General features: G+C 44.3%; 1 protein-coding gene across 3 annotated transcripts in view; it reads right to left on the bottom strand.

Moving 5' to 3' along the window:
* The window catches only part of RNFT2 (ring finger protein, transmembrane 2), a 76,231-nt gene that overhangs the window by 33,449 nt on the left and 23,922 nt on the right, over positions 1–18,860 (bottom strand). For all 3 annotated transcript variants that reach the window (XM_078154353.1, XM_021007934.2, XM_078154352.1), the window contains exons 6-7: positions 16,439–16,539; positions 13,076–13,229 (exon numbers count right to left, since the gene is read on the bottom strand). In XM_078154353.1, coding sequence (XP_078010479.1) covers positions 13,076–13,229; positions 16,439–16,539 — 255 coding nt within the window. The remainder of the gene's footprint in view (positions 1–13,075; positions 13,230–16,438; positions 16,540–18,860) is intronic.

Here is an 18,860-nt window from a genome sequence, read left to right as displayed (position 1 = left end):
GGTCCCCCAGGCTCACCTTGGCATCATCCTTACTCTCTCTCACCCAAAATATCCTATCAGCCAAATCTTCCATTTGAACCTCTGTGTATGCCCCTCGCTTACATATTTCTCCCTCACTTCACTTCAGCCACCATTTTAGTTCCAGGACTTTATTATTATTCACCTAGATTAATGCAACAGTTTCCTAATTCATCTTCCTGCTTCAAATCTCTACATTCCCCAATCCTAGGGCACCTGGGTGGGGCCACAGTGCACAGAACACTGGTCTTGGAGTCAAGAAGACTCATCTTTCTGAGTTCAATGCCAGCCTCAGACACTAGCTGTATGACCCTGGGCAAGTTACTTTACCCCTTTTGCCCCAGTTTCCTCATCCGTAAAATGAGCTGGAGAAGGATATGGCAAACCACCCCAGTATTCCTGCCAAGGAAATCCCAAATGGGGTCACAAAGACTCAGGTGCAACTCAGATCCATCCTCAGTCAGCTGCTAAAATGATTTTCTTGAACCACTGACCATGTCAGCCCTCTCCCAATGGACTCCAGTGGTCCTTGCTACCACTATCATAAATATAAACTCCTCTGTTTGGCCTTTAAAACTCTACTTTTCAGGGGGGCGGAGCCAAGATGGCAGAGTGAAAGCAGTGACTTGCTTGAGCTCTCCCCCAAACCCCTCCAAATACTCATAAAACATGGCTCTAAACAAATTCTGAAGCAGCAGAACCCACAAAAAGACAGAGTGAAACAAATTTCTAGCCCAAGACAACCTGGATAATTGATCAGAAAGGTGTATCACACCGGGCTGGGAGCACAGCGCAGCACAGCGTGGGCACGCAGGCCGCAGCAAACCTGGAGCAGGCCTCAGAGGACTGAATTGTGGGCAGCTGTGGAGACTTCTAGACTTCTCAATCCACAAATGCCAAAGACAACTTAGAAGGTCAGTGGGAAAAGTCTGTTTCTGTGGTGGTCAGAGAGGAAGGCGGGGTTTCAGCTCCATTCCCCAAGAGCCTGGCCCTGGCGGGGGGCAGCTGCTTCCCTAGCTTTCAGCCCACAGACTGAGGGGGAATCCAGTGGCTGATCAGAGAGGGACTGCAGGGATCTCTTTGCCAGTGCTGAGGCAGGAATCTCTTGCTTTGCCCGTGTGGATCTGGGTCACAGTTCTGGGCGGCAGTGCTGGGGTGAGGAGGAGCACTGGCGTGGTGGAGCTTGTAGTGGCTGTGGAGAGGAACCCCTCCTCACAGTTACAGGACAGAAAGGAATACTTGTGGTCACAGGCCAGGAAAGGAGTAAACACCTCGCCCCTTATCATACCACCTTGGAAGAACTGAAAATTTACAGGTCCCTACAAGTATCTCTGAAAACAGCTACACAAACCCCTGAAGCTTGGGACAGTACACTCTCCACATTGGAAGCAGACTCTTACCTTAACAAAGAGTTTAAAACTCAAGTAATTGGCTGGGATCATGAGCAAGCAGCGCAAAAAGAGTCAGACTATATTATCTTACTTTGGTGAAAAAGAAGATCAAAATATACAACCAGAAGAAGACAAAAAGTCAAAGCTCCTACATCCAAAGCCTCCAAGAAAAATATGAATCAGTCCCAGGCCTTGGAAGAGCTCAAAAGGGATTTTGAGAAGCAAGTAAGGGAAGTAGAGGAAAAACTGGGAAGAGAAATGAGAGTGATGCAAGAAAATCATGAAAAACAAGTCAACAGCTTGCTAAAGGAGACCCAAAAAATACTGAAGAAAATAACACCTTAAAAAAATAGCCTAACCCAAATGGCAAAAGAGGTCCAAAAAGCCAATGAGGAGAAAAATGCCCTAAAAAGAAAAATTGGCCAAATGGAAAAGGAAGTCCAAAAGATTACTGAAGAAAATACTTCCTTAAAAATTAGAATAGAGCAATTGGAAGACAGTGACTTTATGAGAAATCAAGACACTGTAAAACAAATCCAAAAGAATGAAAAATTAGAAAACAATGTGAAATATCTCATTGGAAAAACAACTGACCTGGAAAATAGATCCAGGAGAGAGAATTTAAAAATTATTGGACTATCTGAAAGCCATGATCAAAAAAAGAGCCTAGACATCATCTTTCAAGAAATTATCAAGGAAAACTGCCCTGATATTAGAACCAGAGGGCAAAATAGAAATTGAAAGAATCCACAGATCTCCTCCTGAAAGAGATCCCCAAAGGAAAACTCCTAGGAATATTGTAGCCAAATTCCAGAGTTCCCAGGTCAAGGAGAAAATATTACAAGCTGCCAGAAGGAAACAATTCAAGTACTGTGGAAACACAATCAGGATAACACAAGATTTAGCAGCTTCTACATTAAAGGACCGCAGGGCATGGAATATAATATTCCAGAGGGCAAAGGAGATAGGATTACAACCAAGAATCACCTACCCAGCAAAACTGAGTATAATCCTTCAGGGGAAAAAATGGTCATTCAGTGAAATAGAGGACTTTCAAGCATTCCTGATGAAAAGACCAGAGCTAAACAGAAAATTTGACTTTCAAATACAGGACTCCAGTGGAACATGAAGAGGTAAACAGGAAAGAGAAATCATAAGAGACTTATTAAGATTGAACTGTTTACATTCCTGCATGGAAAGATGATATTTGTAACTCATGAGAACTTTGTCAGTATTAGGGTAGTTGAAGGAAAAAAATTGTATGTATGTATAGATAGATAGATAGAGGGCACAGGGTGAGTTGAAGATTAAGGGGTCATATCTGGAGAATAAAATTAAGGGATGAGAGAGGATGATACTCGAGAGAAGAAAGGGAGAGGTAGAATGGGGTAAATTATCTCACAAAAAAAAAACAAAAAGAAAAGTCTTACAGTGGAGGGGAAACAGGGGAAGGTGAGAGGGAATGAGGGAATCTTATTCTCATAGGATTTGGCTTAAGGAGGGAATAACATACACATTCAATTGGGTATGGAAATCTGTCTTACCCTACAGGAAAATAGGGGGAGAAGGGGACAAGAGAGCAGGGGGGTGATAGAGAGGAGGGCAGATTGGGAAAGGGGTAATCAGAAGTAAATACTTCTGAGGAGGGACAGGGTCAAAAGAAAGAATAGAATAAATGGGAGGGCAGGATAGGATTAAGGGAAATAGAGTTAGTTTTTCACAACATGTCTACTAAGGAAGTGTTTTGCATAACTGCACATGTACAACCTATATTGAGTTGCTTGCCTTTTCAGTGAGGGTGGGTGGGGAGGGAGGAAGGGAGAAAATTTGGAACTCAAAGTTTTAAAAACACATGTTTTAAAAAAAAATGTTTTCACATGCAACTGGGAAATAAGAAATACAGGAAATGAGGGTACAGAAGTCTATCCTGCTCTACAGGAAAATAGAAGGGGAAGGGGATAAGAGAAGGGAGTGGGGAGAGATAGAAGAGAAGGCAGACCAGGGAAAGGGGTATTCAGAATGCATGCCATCTTGGGGTGGGGGGAGGGGTGAGAAATTTGGAACTCAAAAACTTGTGGAAGTGAATACTTAAAACTAAAAATAAACAAATTTATATTAGAAAGTAAAAAAAAATAAAAATAAAAAATAAATTTTAAAAAACCCTACTTTTCCAACTTTTTTAGAAATTATTTGTCTTTTACTGGCTATCATTTCCAATTATGACAGCAATTACCGGATAGCATTTTCCTTCCCATACTCTGTGGTCCAGTCAAAGTGGCTTTCTTGCTGTACATCCCACATGCCACCCCTTACTCCCGTCCTGATGCCTTTGTATGGTCTATCCCTCATGCCTGGAATTCATTCCCTGCTCCCTTCTTGGCCTATATAATCCCTCTCTTCCTTTAAGGCTCAGCTTGAAGACCATATTCCACCCCCACCATCATCACAGATAGTATTTATATAGCCCTTTAAGGTTGGCCAAACCCCTTTACATAGCTTATCTCATTGATCCCCACGGCAATCCTGTGAGGTACTGGCTACTACCGTTCCCTTTTTACAGATGAGGAAACTGAGGCTGAGGGAAATTAAATGACTTGCCAAGAGTGTCTGAGGCCACATTTGAACTCATGTCTATCCTGAATCCAAGCCCACCATTCTATCCACTAGCTACCACTGTCCTCCCTCCCCAAACTACCTTGTATTTATTCAGTGCGTATTGATGCATTTATATATTGTTTCCCCCAACAGAATGTAAACTCCTTAAGGTCAGGAATGGCTTAATCTTTGCCTTTTCAGTCCTAGTGCCTTTCACATAGCAGGAATTTAATGAACGTTATTAAGTGTAACTAAAAACTAAATTGATCTAACCAACTAAAACTGATTAAACAAATTTGATTAATTTTGATTAATTAAATTAATTAACATGGATTGCCTGATAGGATGAATAGGATGTACTTAACTCACACCTACTAGTGGACAAGAATGACTGGATATCTATACTCTCTAGCCCTTGACTGCTGGGCAGGAGGAGCACCAGCTAAAGAAAGGCCTGGGCCCTCCACCCAGAAGGGAGAAGGGGAAGTGGACATTTAGTAACCACCTTGGGGAATGTGCTCACTTTCCTAATAATTATCTAACTGGAGAAGAGCAATGTAATCACCACTTATCCAACTAATTAATTCCCTTGGTGCCTCACACACTGGCTGCTGTGATATTCCCATAATGTGGATTGGGAAAGTAAGGCAGCGAGATATAACTGAAGAAGGCTGTGTGGAGAATCAGAAAAGGAAGGTTTTGGTCTGTGTGACCTTGTGTAAGTTATTTCATTGTCCACAGGCCTAAGTTTCCTCTTCTGTAAAGATAAAGGGACAGGGCTGATCTGCATGACTCCTAAGATGGACTCTAGTCCTGAGGGGCCATGGAAAAAGTTGGGTATGATGCCAAGCCCTACAGAGAGACATGGTGTCCCAGAATGGATTGTAGAGGCCAGGCTTCTGGCCCTAAATGTGGGACACCAAACCCTTTGATCTCTCAGAGGGGAAGGTGCGTTGGGCTAGCCAATTCTCAAAATGCCCTGAGAAATCCAACACCATCCAGTGTCTGACAAGCTTCCATTTCAGAGGATCTGTAACCTACCATCTCAGAGGGACCACGGGGGGCACGGAGAGGTTAAGACCCAAAGCTGTTCAGCCAGAACTTGCATAAATTATGTCTCTGTAATCACACACACACACACACACACACACACACACACACACACACACACACACACACACACATTATATATATGTACAAATGTCGAGATATATAGATATAGATATAGATATAGATATAGATATAGATAGATATAATAAAATGTAAGCTTCCTGAGGGCAAGGCCATTTCATTTCATCTTTGTATCCCCAGGGCTCATACAGTAGGTCCTTATGAAATGCTTATTGATCGACTGATACATCAGCACATTTGAGCCCATTTTTATGCCTTTTATACATGTTAGCTGACAAGCCTCACTACACCCTGTGATCCAGGTGCTGTTACCACCCCATTTTACAGCTGAGGAAACTGAGCTCCAAAGACGTGAAATGATATAATATGCTCACACCACAAGTAGCTTCAGAGGCAGCCAGGTAGTGTAGTGGGCAGAGCGCTGGACTTAGAGTCCAGAAGAGCTAAGACTGACTCCTGATTCTGGACACTTACTAATTTTGTGACCCTAGCTGAGTCACTTAACTTTGGCTTCAGTTTCATCATCTGTAAAATGGGAATAATATTGTCTGTCTTTCGTTTGAATGGCGACTGAGTCACTTAACTTTGGCCTCAGTTTCATCATCTGTAAAACGGGAATAATATTGTCTGTCTTTCGTTTGAATGGTGACTGAGTCACTTAACTTTGGCCTCAGTTTCATCATCTGTAAAATGGGAATAATAACGTATGTCTCTAGTTTGGGTGTTGTCTCCCCATTTGATTGTAAGCTCCTTGAGGGCAGAGACCGTCTTAGGCTTTCTTTGTATCCCCAAGTGCTTAGCACAGCGCTTAGAACATTGTAGGCTCTTAATAAATACTTGTTGACTTGACTTTCAAAAATCAAATGCGATAATATTATGTAAAGATTTTCAAAAATTTTAAAATAATATATAAATATTAGTTATAATTATAGTATTATCATATTTGTTATTATTATATTATTATGTTAGTTATTATTATTCTTACTTGTATATCATTATTATTATTACCATTAACTGAGGTGGAATTTGAACCCACGTCTTCCTGACTCTAGGGCCAGCCTTGCTATCCAGGTCCCCTATTTTGTGGTGAAGACTGTTAACAGAAAGTTAACACAAGAGAGGGGAAGGGGCTTTCTCCACTGTCACCTAGCTCTCAAAGTCACAAGATGGTAACAGGCACAAAACTGGACCTGGAAAGAGCCCCAGAGGTGTCTCTCTCATTTTGCACCCAAGTAAACTGAGTCTCAGAGACCAAGAGAAGATGACTTGCCCAAAGCAGGAAGTAAGCACCAGAAGGAGAATCTGAACCCAGATTCCCTGAGTCCATGCCAGAGTTCTTTCCCAAATGGGCCTTGAACCTTCCAGATCTAGTCACCATATTTATCAGTATCACCACTCACTGGTGCTTAGTAGCGATCAACATGGAAGATGACGAATGTGCAGAAAGTACTTCTCTAGAATGAGAGATTCTGGCAGCAGACCTCCTCACCTCCCCAGGTGGTGGATCCTGGAAAGGTGCCTGGAGCAAGGCGGGTAAGCGGAGGACGTTGGCTCCGGAGTTCACGGAAAGAGACTGACCATCTGAGCTCCTTCCAGGGTGGATCATCTTTCAACTTGCAAAGCCACTCCAGAGGCCCGAGGAGGCAGGGGCCCAGGAGAGGGGAGCAAGAGTAGAAAGAGCAGCTGTGTTCCTAATTTCCCCAGAAGGAGTCCTGGCTGCCACTCCTCTGTGCTGAATTTTCGCCATTAAAAACAAACAATATCATTTGGTTCAATATAAAATGAAGTACAGTAAATTAAACCGTGGGAGCCATGTGGTGGGGAGAGCCCTCCATTGTCGGGCGTGTATCGAAGGCAGTTTTTCATTTTCACTGGGGGAGGAACAACAGCTTGGGGGGTGTGGAATTCTGGGAAAATAAATAAGGAGAGAGTCCAAGGAGGGGAGGCTGGGATCCGGGAAGTCCCGGGTGCCTTCCCCATCCCCATCCCTGTCCCTGTGGCCCCCGCCTCCTCCACTCCCCTCGCTCTCACCGTATGGGTTCCGATGGTCTCCCGGGGAACAGATTACAGAAAAAAACAAAACAAAGAAAAAAATAGAGATGGCTGAGCTCTGGGGACAGCGGACAGAGATGGCTTGGCCCTAGAGAGCCAGGGACCAGGGACGCTAGGGGAGGAGAATTTAGAAACCAGGGAATCTGAAAACTCCAAGGATCCATGAGGAGAACTGAGTTTTCTCCTCAACAGCTCCAATAGAGCTATACCTGTGAGCGCTCACTGGGCCTTCGTATGGCTGAACAGATCTTGGGTTAATGAGTTGGAAGAGGTGCTAGGTCAGACAGCCCTTGGATGTCAGAGCTGGGAGGGGCATTAGAACAGGGAATGTCAGAGCTGGGAGGGCCTTAGAACAGGGAATGTCAGAGCTGGAGGGGCCTTAGAACAGGGAATGTCAGAGCTGGGAGGCCTTAGAACAAGGAATGTCAGGGCTGGGAGGGGCCTTAGAACTAGGAATGTCAGGGCTGGGAGGGGCCTTAGAACAGGGAATGTCAGAGATAAGAGGGGCCTTAGAACAAAGAATGTAGGAACCCAAAGGAACCCTAGAACACAGAATGCCCAAGCTTGGAGGGCCTTTGGAGAGCATATAACCTAATCCATTTATTTTGCAGATAGGCAAACAAAGGCTCAGAGAATGAAAGTAATTTGTGCAAGTTCACGCCACAATTCAGGTGACTGAAGCAGGACTGGCTGATGCTTCCTTCTCAATGGTGAAGAAGACTGACCATCTCTAGATTTCCATGGCCATCTTGGCTAGCTGCCATTCAGTGCTAAAGGACTCTTGCCCATTCTCAGCTGGAGACACAGTAGGGTGGCATGGGGGTTAGTGATCTCACAGAGGAGCTCGGGAAGTAGGGGAAGATGACACTGGGGAGCAGAAATGAGTAGAAGAACAGAGAAAATGAAGAGATTCCCCAGAGTCTCCAGACAAGGTGGCAGACCTAGTCTCTCACATCAGGGGATCGTGGGGCCGTCAACCAGACCCAAATGCCAAAAGCACTTTAAATTAAAAAAATAATAATAAATTTGCTGAACTATCAGCAGACAGAGAAAGGTACCAAGGATGAAGCATCTGCGCTGTGAGCCATTACAGGCCCTTGACAGATGTGATTCTACCAACCTCCCACCGAAGCGGCAAATAAAGACCTAGCCCCTTTTCTTCTCCCCAGACAAGGATTAATGAGCACAGGGACAGCACTCAGACAAGCAAGGAAAGGCTGTGAACTTTTTCGAAGGCCGCAATTTATCTTGGGAAGACTATTCACATCACTTTTACAGGCTGGATCCTACTATGACCTAGCACATTAATCTCGCAGAATAAAATAATAATAATAATAAAGAGGAGTTGGACAGTTGCCAGGGTTACATTAATAACTGTCGTGAACACCTCCGCTGGCCACAAGGGAACGGAGAGCTCCATCCCTACCCTTCCACCCCCAGGCCATCCAGCCTTGGCCAATCACCAGCTAGGCCCTGTTGGAAGAGGAAGTGACCTCGCTCTTGTTAAGACTCAGAAAAATGTTATGTGAACTTGTAGACTGTTAGACGCAGATGGGAACCATTGAGATCATCTGATCTGACTTTCTCATCATATTTTATTTTAACGTTTTTATTCATTTAAAATCACTTACTTCCTCTCTAATAAAAACCTTCTTTGCATCAAAGTATAGTTAGGCCGGACAAATATAACGGCCACCTCTGATAGTGTATGTCTCATGTCACACCTGTAGCCCACCACCTTTTTACAGAATCCCTTCATTTTATAGGCAAAGGAAACTGAAACCTAGAGAGGAAAAATGATTTGTTGATAATTACAGAGAGACAGGAAGCAAGCGGAGTGTTGGATTTGAAGTCAGATAACCCGACTTCAAATCTGGGCTCAGCTATTTGCTGCCTCTTTGACCTTGAACAACTTACTCATATCTCAGTTTCCTCATCTGTAATCTGAGGGAGTTGGCCTTGATGATCTTGATGGACCCTTTCAGCTCCTCAGTCTATCATATGAAGTCTAGCCCCAATTCAATAATAATTCATCAAGGGCCTGTTATGTACAAGACATGATTCTGGAGGCTGATTATTCAGAGATGAAATAAGACACAGGAGAGACATGGTACGGTGCAGAAAGAAGGGACTGAATTAGATGGCTCTGGAGCTCTGATCCTATGGACGACCTTGGACATCACTTCACTTACCTGGCCTCAGTTTCCTCAAATGTAAAATGAGGAAGTTAGACTAGAGGACCCCAACAATTTCTTCCAGCTCCAAATCTAGATTCTATGATCTCCCCTGAGCCTCAGCTTCCTCATCTGTACAATAAGGGGACTAGACTAGATGGCCTCTGGGGTCCCTTAATTAATTTAATTAATTACTTTAGTTTCCTGGGCCTCAGTTTCCTTATCTGTACAATCGGTGTAGAGTAGATGACTCTGAGGTCCTTTAGTTAATTTAATTAATCACTTTAGTTTCCTGGGCCTCAGTTTCCTCATCTGTACAATCAGCCCAGACTAGCTGACCTCTGGGGTAGCCTCCCATTCTGGACCCAGACTTCTCTGAGCAGGCAGGGATGAGGAGGGAGCTGGCTCCTGGCATAGGCCTAAGGATTCACAGAGGTTGCATGAGGGCAGGATGAGAAGGGGGAGCAGCTAGTCAGCTGGTCCAGAAGGCTGCCTCCTCCCACGGGTGTAGGGGGTTTCACACCCCGGAGCAGCCAGTGCAAAAGTGGCATGGAAATCTTCTGTTTCCTGAGAACGATGCGTCTTCCCTGGCCACGTGGTCCCGCTTCCACAGACAGTGCAGCAGAAGTCTGAACGCCCACCTCTGAAGCTGGGGCTTGGCTGGACTCCCCAGCACCCAGCGGCCTGGAGTGGCTACTCGGCTCCTGCGCTTCTTTCCCATCTGTTCCGAGCCTTGACTAAATTGGGGTCAGGAAGTTCTCGGGCTGAACTCTGGGTCTAGCCACAACCGACAAACAGTCCATGATTATTTACGAAGCACCCACTATGGGCCTGGCCCATAGTGGGTCATTGGCAGATGTCAGCTAGAAAACCTGCTATATTCGCATCTCTTCGTGAAGCCAATGCCTACTTCAATGCCAGAGCAAAATATTTCAATATCTCTTTCTTCAGGGAAAGCCCACCCACATTGTCTATAGCTTCAGACTATTGACAAGATCCCAGCAGAATAATGAGAGCTCAGGTAAACCGATGCTCTATGCCAGGGGGCTGGGCAATTGTCTTGGACAGAGTTAGGTGAGGCCTGGGATCTGTCTTCATCTTCATCATCATCATCATCATCACCATCAAAGCTAATATTTATACATAGCTTACAATGTGCCAGGCCCTGCACTGTCCCAGGGCTCCCCTAGGGCCCAGGGAGATGGGCTAGCTGAAAGGAGACAGGATGTTCCAAAAGCCACCAAGCACCTGGGACCCAGGCACCCGGCAGGCACCAGTCCATCCTGACCTGAGCAGCTGGTGACTGCAAGCTGCTGCTCGTCATGGAAGACAGCTCCCAGGAAGCCACCAGCATAGCCCTTGGGTGGTGGGAGCTGCTGTGTCCCTGGGCTGGAGTCACACCTTACCAGCTGCTCTCGAAGCAGTCTGGCCTCAAGCCGCCAGGCTCCAGAACACAGCCAAGGGAGGAGGATTTTTTATAACCGTGGTGGTTATTTATGCTCAGAAATAATTATGACTATTGTTTTCATTATTGGATGAGAGGCAGAGGAGAGAGAGTGCTGCCTCTGATTCATCCTGGCTATGTGGCCCTAACCTCTCAGACTCTAAATTGTAGAGAAGATGCCAACCTGCGTTGATAGAAGGGTCTCCTCACCTGGGAATTCCCTGTACCAAAGAAATCACAGGTGGATCCCTTATCCTTCATCACCATCATCGTCACCACCATCATCATCATCACCACCATCATTATCGTCATCATCGTCACCACCATCATCATCATCATCATCATCATTGTCACCATCATCATCGTCATCGTCATCATCACCATCATCACCATCACCATCATCATCATCAACACCATCGTCATCATCATCACCATCACCATCATCATCACCATCATCATCATCTTATTTTTTTCTTTACTTTTTAGGTGGTGCAGTAGATAGAGTGCTAGACCTGGAGTCAGAGAGACCTGAGCTCCAATCCAGCTTCACTTACTAGCTGTGTGACCCTGGCCAACTCACTTGACCTCTGTTTGCCTCCGTTTCTTCATCTGTAAAATGGGCATCATATAGCACCTACCTGTCAGGGTCATTGTGAGATCAAATGAAAAATTATTTATAATGGACTTACCACAGTGCCTGCCACTTAGTAAGCTATATAAATGCAGTTATTATTATTGATATTAATTTAATATTTTAAAGAAGAATTATAGTTCTTATTATGTTATTTATTATTGTTGCTATTGTTCTTGTTGCTGAAATTCAAATCTAACAGGCCTGTGGATAAGTCACTCTCCTCCTATTATGCCTTAATGTTGAATGTTTTATAGACTATTTCATAGGAGGAGAAAATACTGCTTTTTGCAGCAGAACAAAAGTATTGGGATATAGGCTCCCCTTCTGTGGGCTCCCTGGGACAAGTCCGGAAGCAGGGTATGGAGGACTCTGCATTTAATCCAGTCCTCACAGAGTTCTCATTTCTTCTTTTTCTACTTATTAACAAAAATGATCATTATTATTACAGTTATCATAGTAAATTGTTTCTTTGGGTGTTATAAACCCCTCACATTTCTCCATTTCATTATGGCTTACCAAGTACTTTCCTTACAACTGCCCTTTGAAGTTGGTCTTGCAATGATCAATTACAATCACTCCCATTTTACAGATGGGGAAACTGAGAGGGGAAAGGTGCCCCTCTCTGGTGGTAGGAGGGAGGCAGCGAGGCAGGTTACATCAGGCAAGGTATCCCAAGAAATGTCATCCTGGATACTTGACTCTGTGTCCCTGAATCTGCTTCTCTCTTATTCTGTGACTCTGACTCTGCTAGAATTCAGGGCACTCTCTAAAGATCTTTGGGCTAGAAGAGGGTATCTGGTTCAACCCCCTCATTCTAAGCAAAGGAAACTGAGTCCCCCTGAGGAAAAGTCACATAGCTTCAGGGGCAATTGGGTGACAGAAAGATTTAGAGCACTGGGTCTGGAGACAGGAAGATCTGAGTTCAAATCTGGCCTCAGACACATCCTAGCTGGGTGACCTTGAATAAGTCATTTAAGTTCTGTTTGCCTCAGTTTCTTCCATTGTAAAATGGGGATAATAACAGCATCTGCCTCCTAGAGTTGTTGTGAGGATCAAATGAGGTAGTGCAATGCCTGGCCCATAGCAGGTGCTATATAAAGCTAGCTCTGACATCCTCTCCCAGCTCTGCCATTCCCTGTTCTAAGGCCCCTCCCAGCTCTGACATTCCTTGTTCTAAGGCCCCTCCCAGCTCTGACATTCCCTGTTCTAAGGCCCCTCCATGCTCTGACATTCCCTGTTCTAAGGCCCCTCCCTGCTCTGACCTTCCCTGTTCTAAGGCCCCTCCCAGCTCTGCCATTCCTTGTTCTAAGGGCCCTCTTTGCTCTGACATTCCCTGTTCTAAGGCCCCTCCCAGCCCTGACGTTCCCTGTTCTAAAGTCCTTCTCAAGTCTGACATTCCATGATTCCACGACAGTAGACAGTTTAAGGACATTAGGTTGGAAGAGTAAGGGGCTTTATGTGCCAATATGCCATAGCATTTGCACTCCACACAGGGACAGTGGTTAGACCCCACCACTAGATCCTCCATCTTCCTCTTCTTCCAGTTGTTAGATCCCTCACCCCAAGGCCCAAAGCTGTCACCCTGAAATGCCTCACTTTAGGGTGACTGGGCCTGACCATGGAAGCAGCTCCTTACCTTGGACTTGACAGCCAGGATGATCTTGGGCAGGGCCACTACGAGACACTTGAGTGCGATGGTGACGTATTTCAGCATGAAGTCAGCGATTCCCACGATCCACAGCAGGTCAAAGAAATCCAGGCTGTCCAGGTTGGGTTTCAGGAAGATGAGGCTGGTAGGGAGGACGCAGAGAGTCAGGTTCCCTTAGTCTATGCATCAGCCCAGAGCTGAAGATCAAATTCCCTGGGCCAAGGCAACTAGACTGGGCAGGTGATGGCTCCCCCCACATTCTGCCCAGGTTGGGCCACATCTGGAGAGTGCTGTGTTTGGGTCTGCGAGGAGATGGCGAATTGGAGAACATGCAAGAGACTGCAACCAGCCAGGGAAAGGGGCTGAGCCCTTCTCATATGAGGATTGGTAGAAGCAACCTGGAGTTGGGAAGACCCAGGGGTCTTCAGGTCTCAAAAGGATTGTTACATGAAAGGATAATTAGGTTTGTTCTCTCTGACCCCTGTTATCAAAGGGCATCCCTCTCCTGTTTCTAGCTGGTGTCCGGAATGAGTGAAAGGATGCGTCTATATTCTTCACTAATAAGTCTTTCTCTCTCTGCCCCTGTCTCAAGTGCCTAGAGTTTGACTCAGTCCTGTTTATAAAGGGCCCTGACTCTTCTAAGCCCCAGTGTGTGTGTGTGTGTGTGTGTAATACAAATAAGGGACAGTGAATGGTGCTAGCTGGAAATGTGTCTGAAATTCCAGGAAAACTCTAACTCCCCAGCCCCCACCCCAACCCTCTGCTCCAGTTCTCAAGCAGGGCTTGGGCAACAGGACAAAATTCACTGGACAAGTACCATAGATTCAGAACCAACCGAACCCTTCCCAGGTTGAAGAAGAGAGGAAAAAATATTGCTTATGCCTACAACTCAGTTTTCAAACCAAAGGGGCTGCATTTCAAGGGCTACCTCAACCAAACAGACAACTCCAGGTCACAATAATTGTTCCCTTCTCCAAATTCCTATATATGGCTTATACTCATCAATTTGAGTGTTCCTTCTAATGGTGCAGATTAAAACCCATCAATCCCTGCCCATCCTGGTCTATGTCCTCAAGTAACGGTGACTACTGTGCCCACGATGATGATGAGATGATAATGACGGCTTTAATGTTCACAAAGCACTTTACAAATATTATCTCATATTATCCTTGCAACATCCCTGGGAGTCCTCATTTTACAGATGAGGAAATTGAGGCAAAGTTTTAAGTGACTTGCCCAGCTAGTAAGTGTCTGAGGTCAAATCTGAACTCTGGTGTTCCTGACTCCAGGCCCAGTGCTCTATCCATGGTGCTGAAGACCTCTTTCAATTTCTCCTGACATCTTACAGAACTCATATCCACAGAGTATTCACAGCTGGAGGCCAGTAGTCACCCTTACAGGCCAGGAGTCCAAATTATACCTGAGAAAGGGATTGTGCAGCAGATGCCTGAAGACCTCTCGTGAAGGGAAGCCTACTCCCTCCTCTTGGAGAGCTCTCCAGGAAGATTACACAAGAGTGAGCTCCATCTCTTGGTAATTTCCTTCTGTTAATGCTAGTCTTATATTCTGGGGCCGACCAGAAAGAGGTTCATCCCTTCTTCTGCATGAAGCCCTTTCACACAGAGCTGTCATGTCCTCACACTCCCCCAACCCCAAGCGTTTTCTTCTCCAGGTTAAATGCCCCTAATTTCTTCAGCTGATCCTCCTGTGGTATAATTTCAAGATCTTTCTCTTTCCTCTAAGCCCCCCACTGGATGGTCTCCAACTTATCAATGTCACAGATCCATAGCCGGAAGGGACCTCAGAGGCCACCCATTTTATAGATGAGAAAACTGAGGCCCAGGTAGGTTAGATGACTCGGGATTACAGGGTCATAGATCTAGGGCTGGAAGGGAACTCTAGTCCAACCTTATCCATTTTACAGATGAAGAAACTGAGGCACAAGCAAGGTTAAATGACTTTCCCAAGGGTCATTTAGCATCAGAAGTCACAAGCATCAGGGGCAGAATTTGAATCCAGGTCCTGGGACATGCTCCAGAGTCGCTGCTCTTTCCACAGTGACTTACATAATCTACTTCTTGATCATATGTTGCAGTCTAACAACCCCCTGATCATTTACGTCTGCTTATTTTTTTTTTTTGCCTAGTTCCCTGAGGCAGCTCAGTGGTAAGGAGGACAGAGTGCAAGAAATGGAGTCAGGAAGACCTGAGTTCAAATCCAGCCTCATAATATTTCTTAGCTGTGTGATCCTGGGCAAGTCACTTCACCTCTTGTCTGCCTCAGTTTCCTCAACTGCAAAATGGGGATAACAGTATCTACCTCCCACGGTTGTTGTGAAGATCAATAAGATAATATTCATAAAGTGCTTAGCACAGTGCCTGCCACATAGTAGGTACCTGATAAATGCTTGTTTTCTTCCTTCTTTCTTTGCCCAAGGTCCCCTACCAGAGTCTGGCCTTGAACTCTGGTCTTCCTGACTGCTCCATCCACTACAGAAGTTGGTATTCTGTCTTCTTCCCTTATGGGGGAAGCTAAGGGGCGCCATACTGCACAGAGTGCTGGGCCTGAAGTCAGGAGGACTCATCTCCCTGAGTTCAAGTCTGGCCTCAGACATTTACTAGCTGTGTGACCCTGGGCAAGTCACTTCACCCTGCTTGCCTCAGTTTCCTCATCTGTAAAATGAGCTGGAGAAGGAAATGGCCAACCACTCCAGTATTTCTGCCAAGAAAACCCCAGACAGGGTCACAGAGAGTCAGATATAACTGAAATGATTCAACCACAACAAGGTATCTAGAGTATATTTCCTCCTCATCTCTGCCCCTCAGAAATTTGTCCTCCATGAGGCCTCAGTTCAGGTGTTCAGGTGCTTCCTCCTCTATGAAGCCTCCCTTGATTTTTATGGCCTCTGCCCCTCCCAAAGTCTAGTGTTTTCTCCCTCTGTAATATCCCCAAACTCTACTTGATTCCTCTCTCATTAGCGTGAGCAGGGAATATTTCAATCTTTGCACCTGTAACTCCAGAGCCTAAAACAGCTCCCGGCATACAGGAGGCACTTAATAATGCTTGGTGGTTGAACGATATTGTATCCTCCCATGAGAATAGAAGGTGCTAGAGGGCAGGAATTGTTTCATTTTGTTTCTCTATCCCCACCACCTCACACAGTGCCTGGCATACAGTAGGTAATTAATAAATGCCTACTGATCGAATGATTGCCTGGCACAAGGTAGGAACTGAATCATTTACTTCTGCATGCTATTAAACAAGCTTGAAGGCTTCTGCTCTGGCCCCAAGGCCCATGTTCTCTACCCTCCCGTTTAAGCCCAGGGGAGTCAGAGAGTCGTTTGTCCTCACCTGTTGTACAGCTGCTGGGAGCTAAATGTATACAGTACATAAAGGGTATTCCCCACCAGGAAGGCCAAAATCCAGAAGATGACCAGGACTGATCTCTTTTCCTGAAGACAAACAAGAGATAGGAAGGAAGGAAGAAGCATTTAGTAAGCTATGTGCCAGGTTCTGTGCTAAATGCTTTGCAAATATTATCTCACTTGATCTCACAGCTCTGGGAGGTAGGTGCTTTATTATCCCCATTTTACAGTTGAGGAAAATGAGGTAGACAGAGGCTAAGTGACTTGTCCTGAGGTAAGATTTGAACTCAGGTCTTCCTGACTCCTGGCTCAGTGTGATAGGCCTACAAGAGAATCTTCAGTTTAGAAGAAAAAGGGGGAAAAAAAGGCAAGTCTATAGCCAAAGTCTACAGCTTTTTCTTGTATTTATTCTGACTACACTTATATGTGCACACGTTGTCTGCCCTGATAGAACGTGAGCGTCCTGAGGACAGGAATAGTCCCATTTTTGTCTTATCTTGTCTTATGCCCAGCACCTACCACAGGGCCTGTTACTGCTGGCATTTAGATGCTTTTCAGTTGTGTCCAACTCTTTGAACCGTATTTGAGATTTTCTTGGCAAAGATACTGCAGTGGTTTGCCATTTCCTTCTCCAGTTCATTTTACACAGGAGGAAACTGAGGCAAACAGGATTAAGTGACTTGCCCAGGGTCACAGTTAGTAAATGTCTGACGCCAGATTTGAACTCAGGTCTTCCTGACGCCAGGCCTGATACTGTGCACTACGGTGCCACCTAGCAGCCCTACCACAGGGCCTAGCACCTACTAAATTCTGACTAAATGCCTGTAGATCGACTCTCTTCCTTCTCTAAGGACAAACTATTTGGAAAGTATCTTGGTATCATGTAAAGTACATAGATCTTACAGCTGGAAGATGTGGATTCAAATCCTGCCTTTGACACTCAATGCTGGACCTTGACACAGGAAGATCCGAATTCAAATCCTGCCTCAAATTCTAACTAGCTGTATAACTCTAGACAAAGCACTTAACCACTCTCTGCCTCAGTTTCCCCATCTTTAAAAAAGGAGAATAATGGCACACACCTCCCAGGGCTGTTGTGAGGTTCAAATACTTGTAACGAGCTTAGCAAGCCTCAGAGGGCCCAAGAAAGGCTAACTTTTAGTATTAGCACCATTACTCCTGCGACACCTTGGAAGTCATTTGACTTAGCTGTGTTTATTTCCTTATCCATATGCAAACAATATGTCATTTCCTTAGCACAAGGAATTTGCAATGAAAACAAAGGACAGTGTTCATTTAAAAGGGTAATTTATTTAATAAGGAACTAATAAAGATGACAGATCATAACTTGTCTATAACTCTGTATACAGGTCCCCCTTGCTTTCCCTATGGTCACACAACTAATAAATGTCAATGCTGTCATTCGAGCTCTGCTCTTTCTGACAGCAATACTCACATGGCAAGAATTCAGGACACCGTCACCTTCCCGTTAGTTGGCACTCTGACCATTATGATAGGTTGCTTTTATTATTCCTCATTAATAAGATGGACAAAGAACTGAAAATATAGCCAGCAGAGGGGTGATGGAAATGTACATGGTGGGTGTGAACAGAATGCAAGTGAATACATTGCAGACCACTAGGCGGCATGGCGGAGAGAATGATGGAGTTGGACTAAGGAAGACCTGAGTTCAAATTCAGCCCCAAATATCTACTAGTTACGTGACTCTGATTAAGTCACTTAACCTCTGCCTCAGTTTTCTCAACTGTAAAATGGGGATAATGGCACCTCTCTCCTAGGGTTGTTGTCATGATCAAATGATATAATATGGGTAAAGTGCTTTGTAAACCTTAAAGCCCTATATAAATGTTAGTTATTATTATTATATATTATATTATATCCTATCTCTATTTTGTATACATTTGGAATTAACATACTATATTGTATTCTATATTATATTCTATTTTTATTTTGTTATACACCTTGAACTGACCTATGTGTTGTATTATATATATTCTATTCTATACTTATATCCTATCTTTATTTTTATACACTTTGAATTGACATATATTATAGTGTATTATATTCTATTCTAGAGTTTATCTATGTTGTATACACTTGGAATTAACATATATTCTATTGTATTCTATTCTATACTTATATCTTATCTTTATTTCTATCCACTTTGAACTGACATATATTACATTGCATTATAGATATTCTATTTTGTACTTATAACCTATTTTGTATCCACTTTGAATTGACTTATATGTTATATATATTCTATTCTATACTTACATTATATCCTATCTTTATTTTCTATACATTTTAAATTGACATATAGTGTGTTATGTATTCTATTCTAGACATATCCTATTTTGTATACACTTTGAATTGCCATATGCTAT

Source organism: Phascolarctos cinereus, unplaced genomic scaffold (assembly GCF_003287225.1).
Source record: "Phascolarctos cinereus isolate Bilbo 61053 unplaced genomic scaffold, phaCin_HiC Scaffold_4;HRSCAF=312, whole genome shotgun sequence".
Lineage (NCBI taxonomy): Eukaryota > Metazoa > Chordata > Mammalia > Diprotodontia > Phascolarctidae > Phascolarctos > Phascolarctos cinereus.
This window is presented reverse-complemented; position numbering and strand designations above follow the sequence as displayed.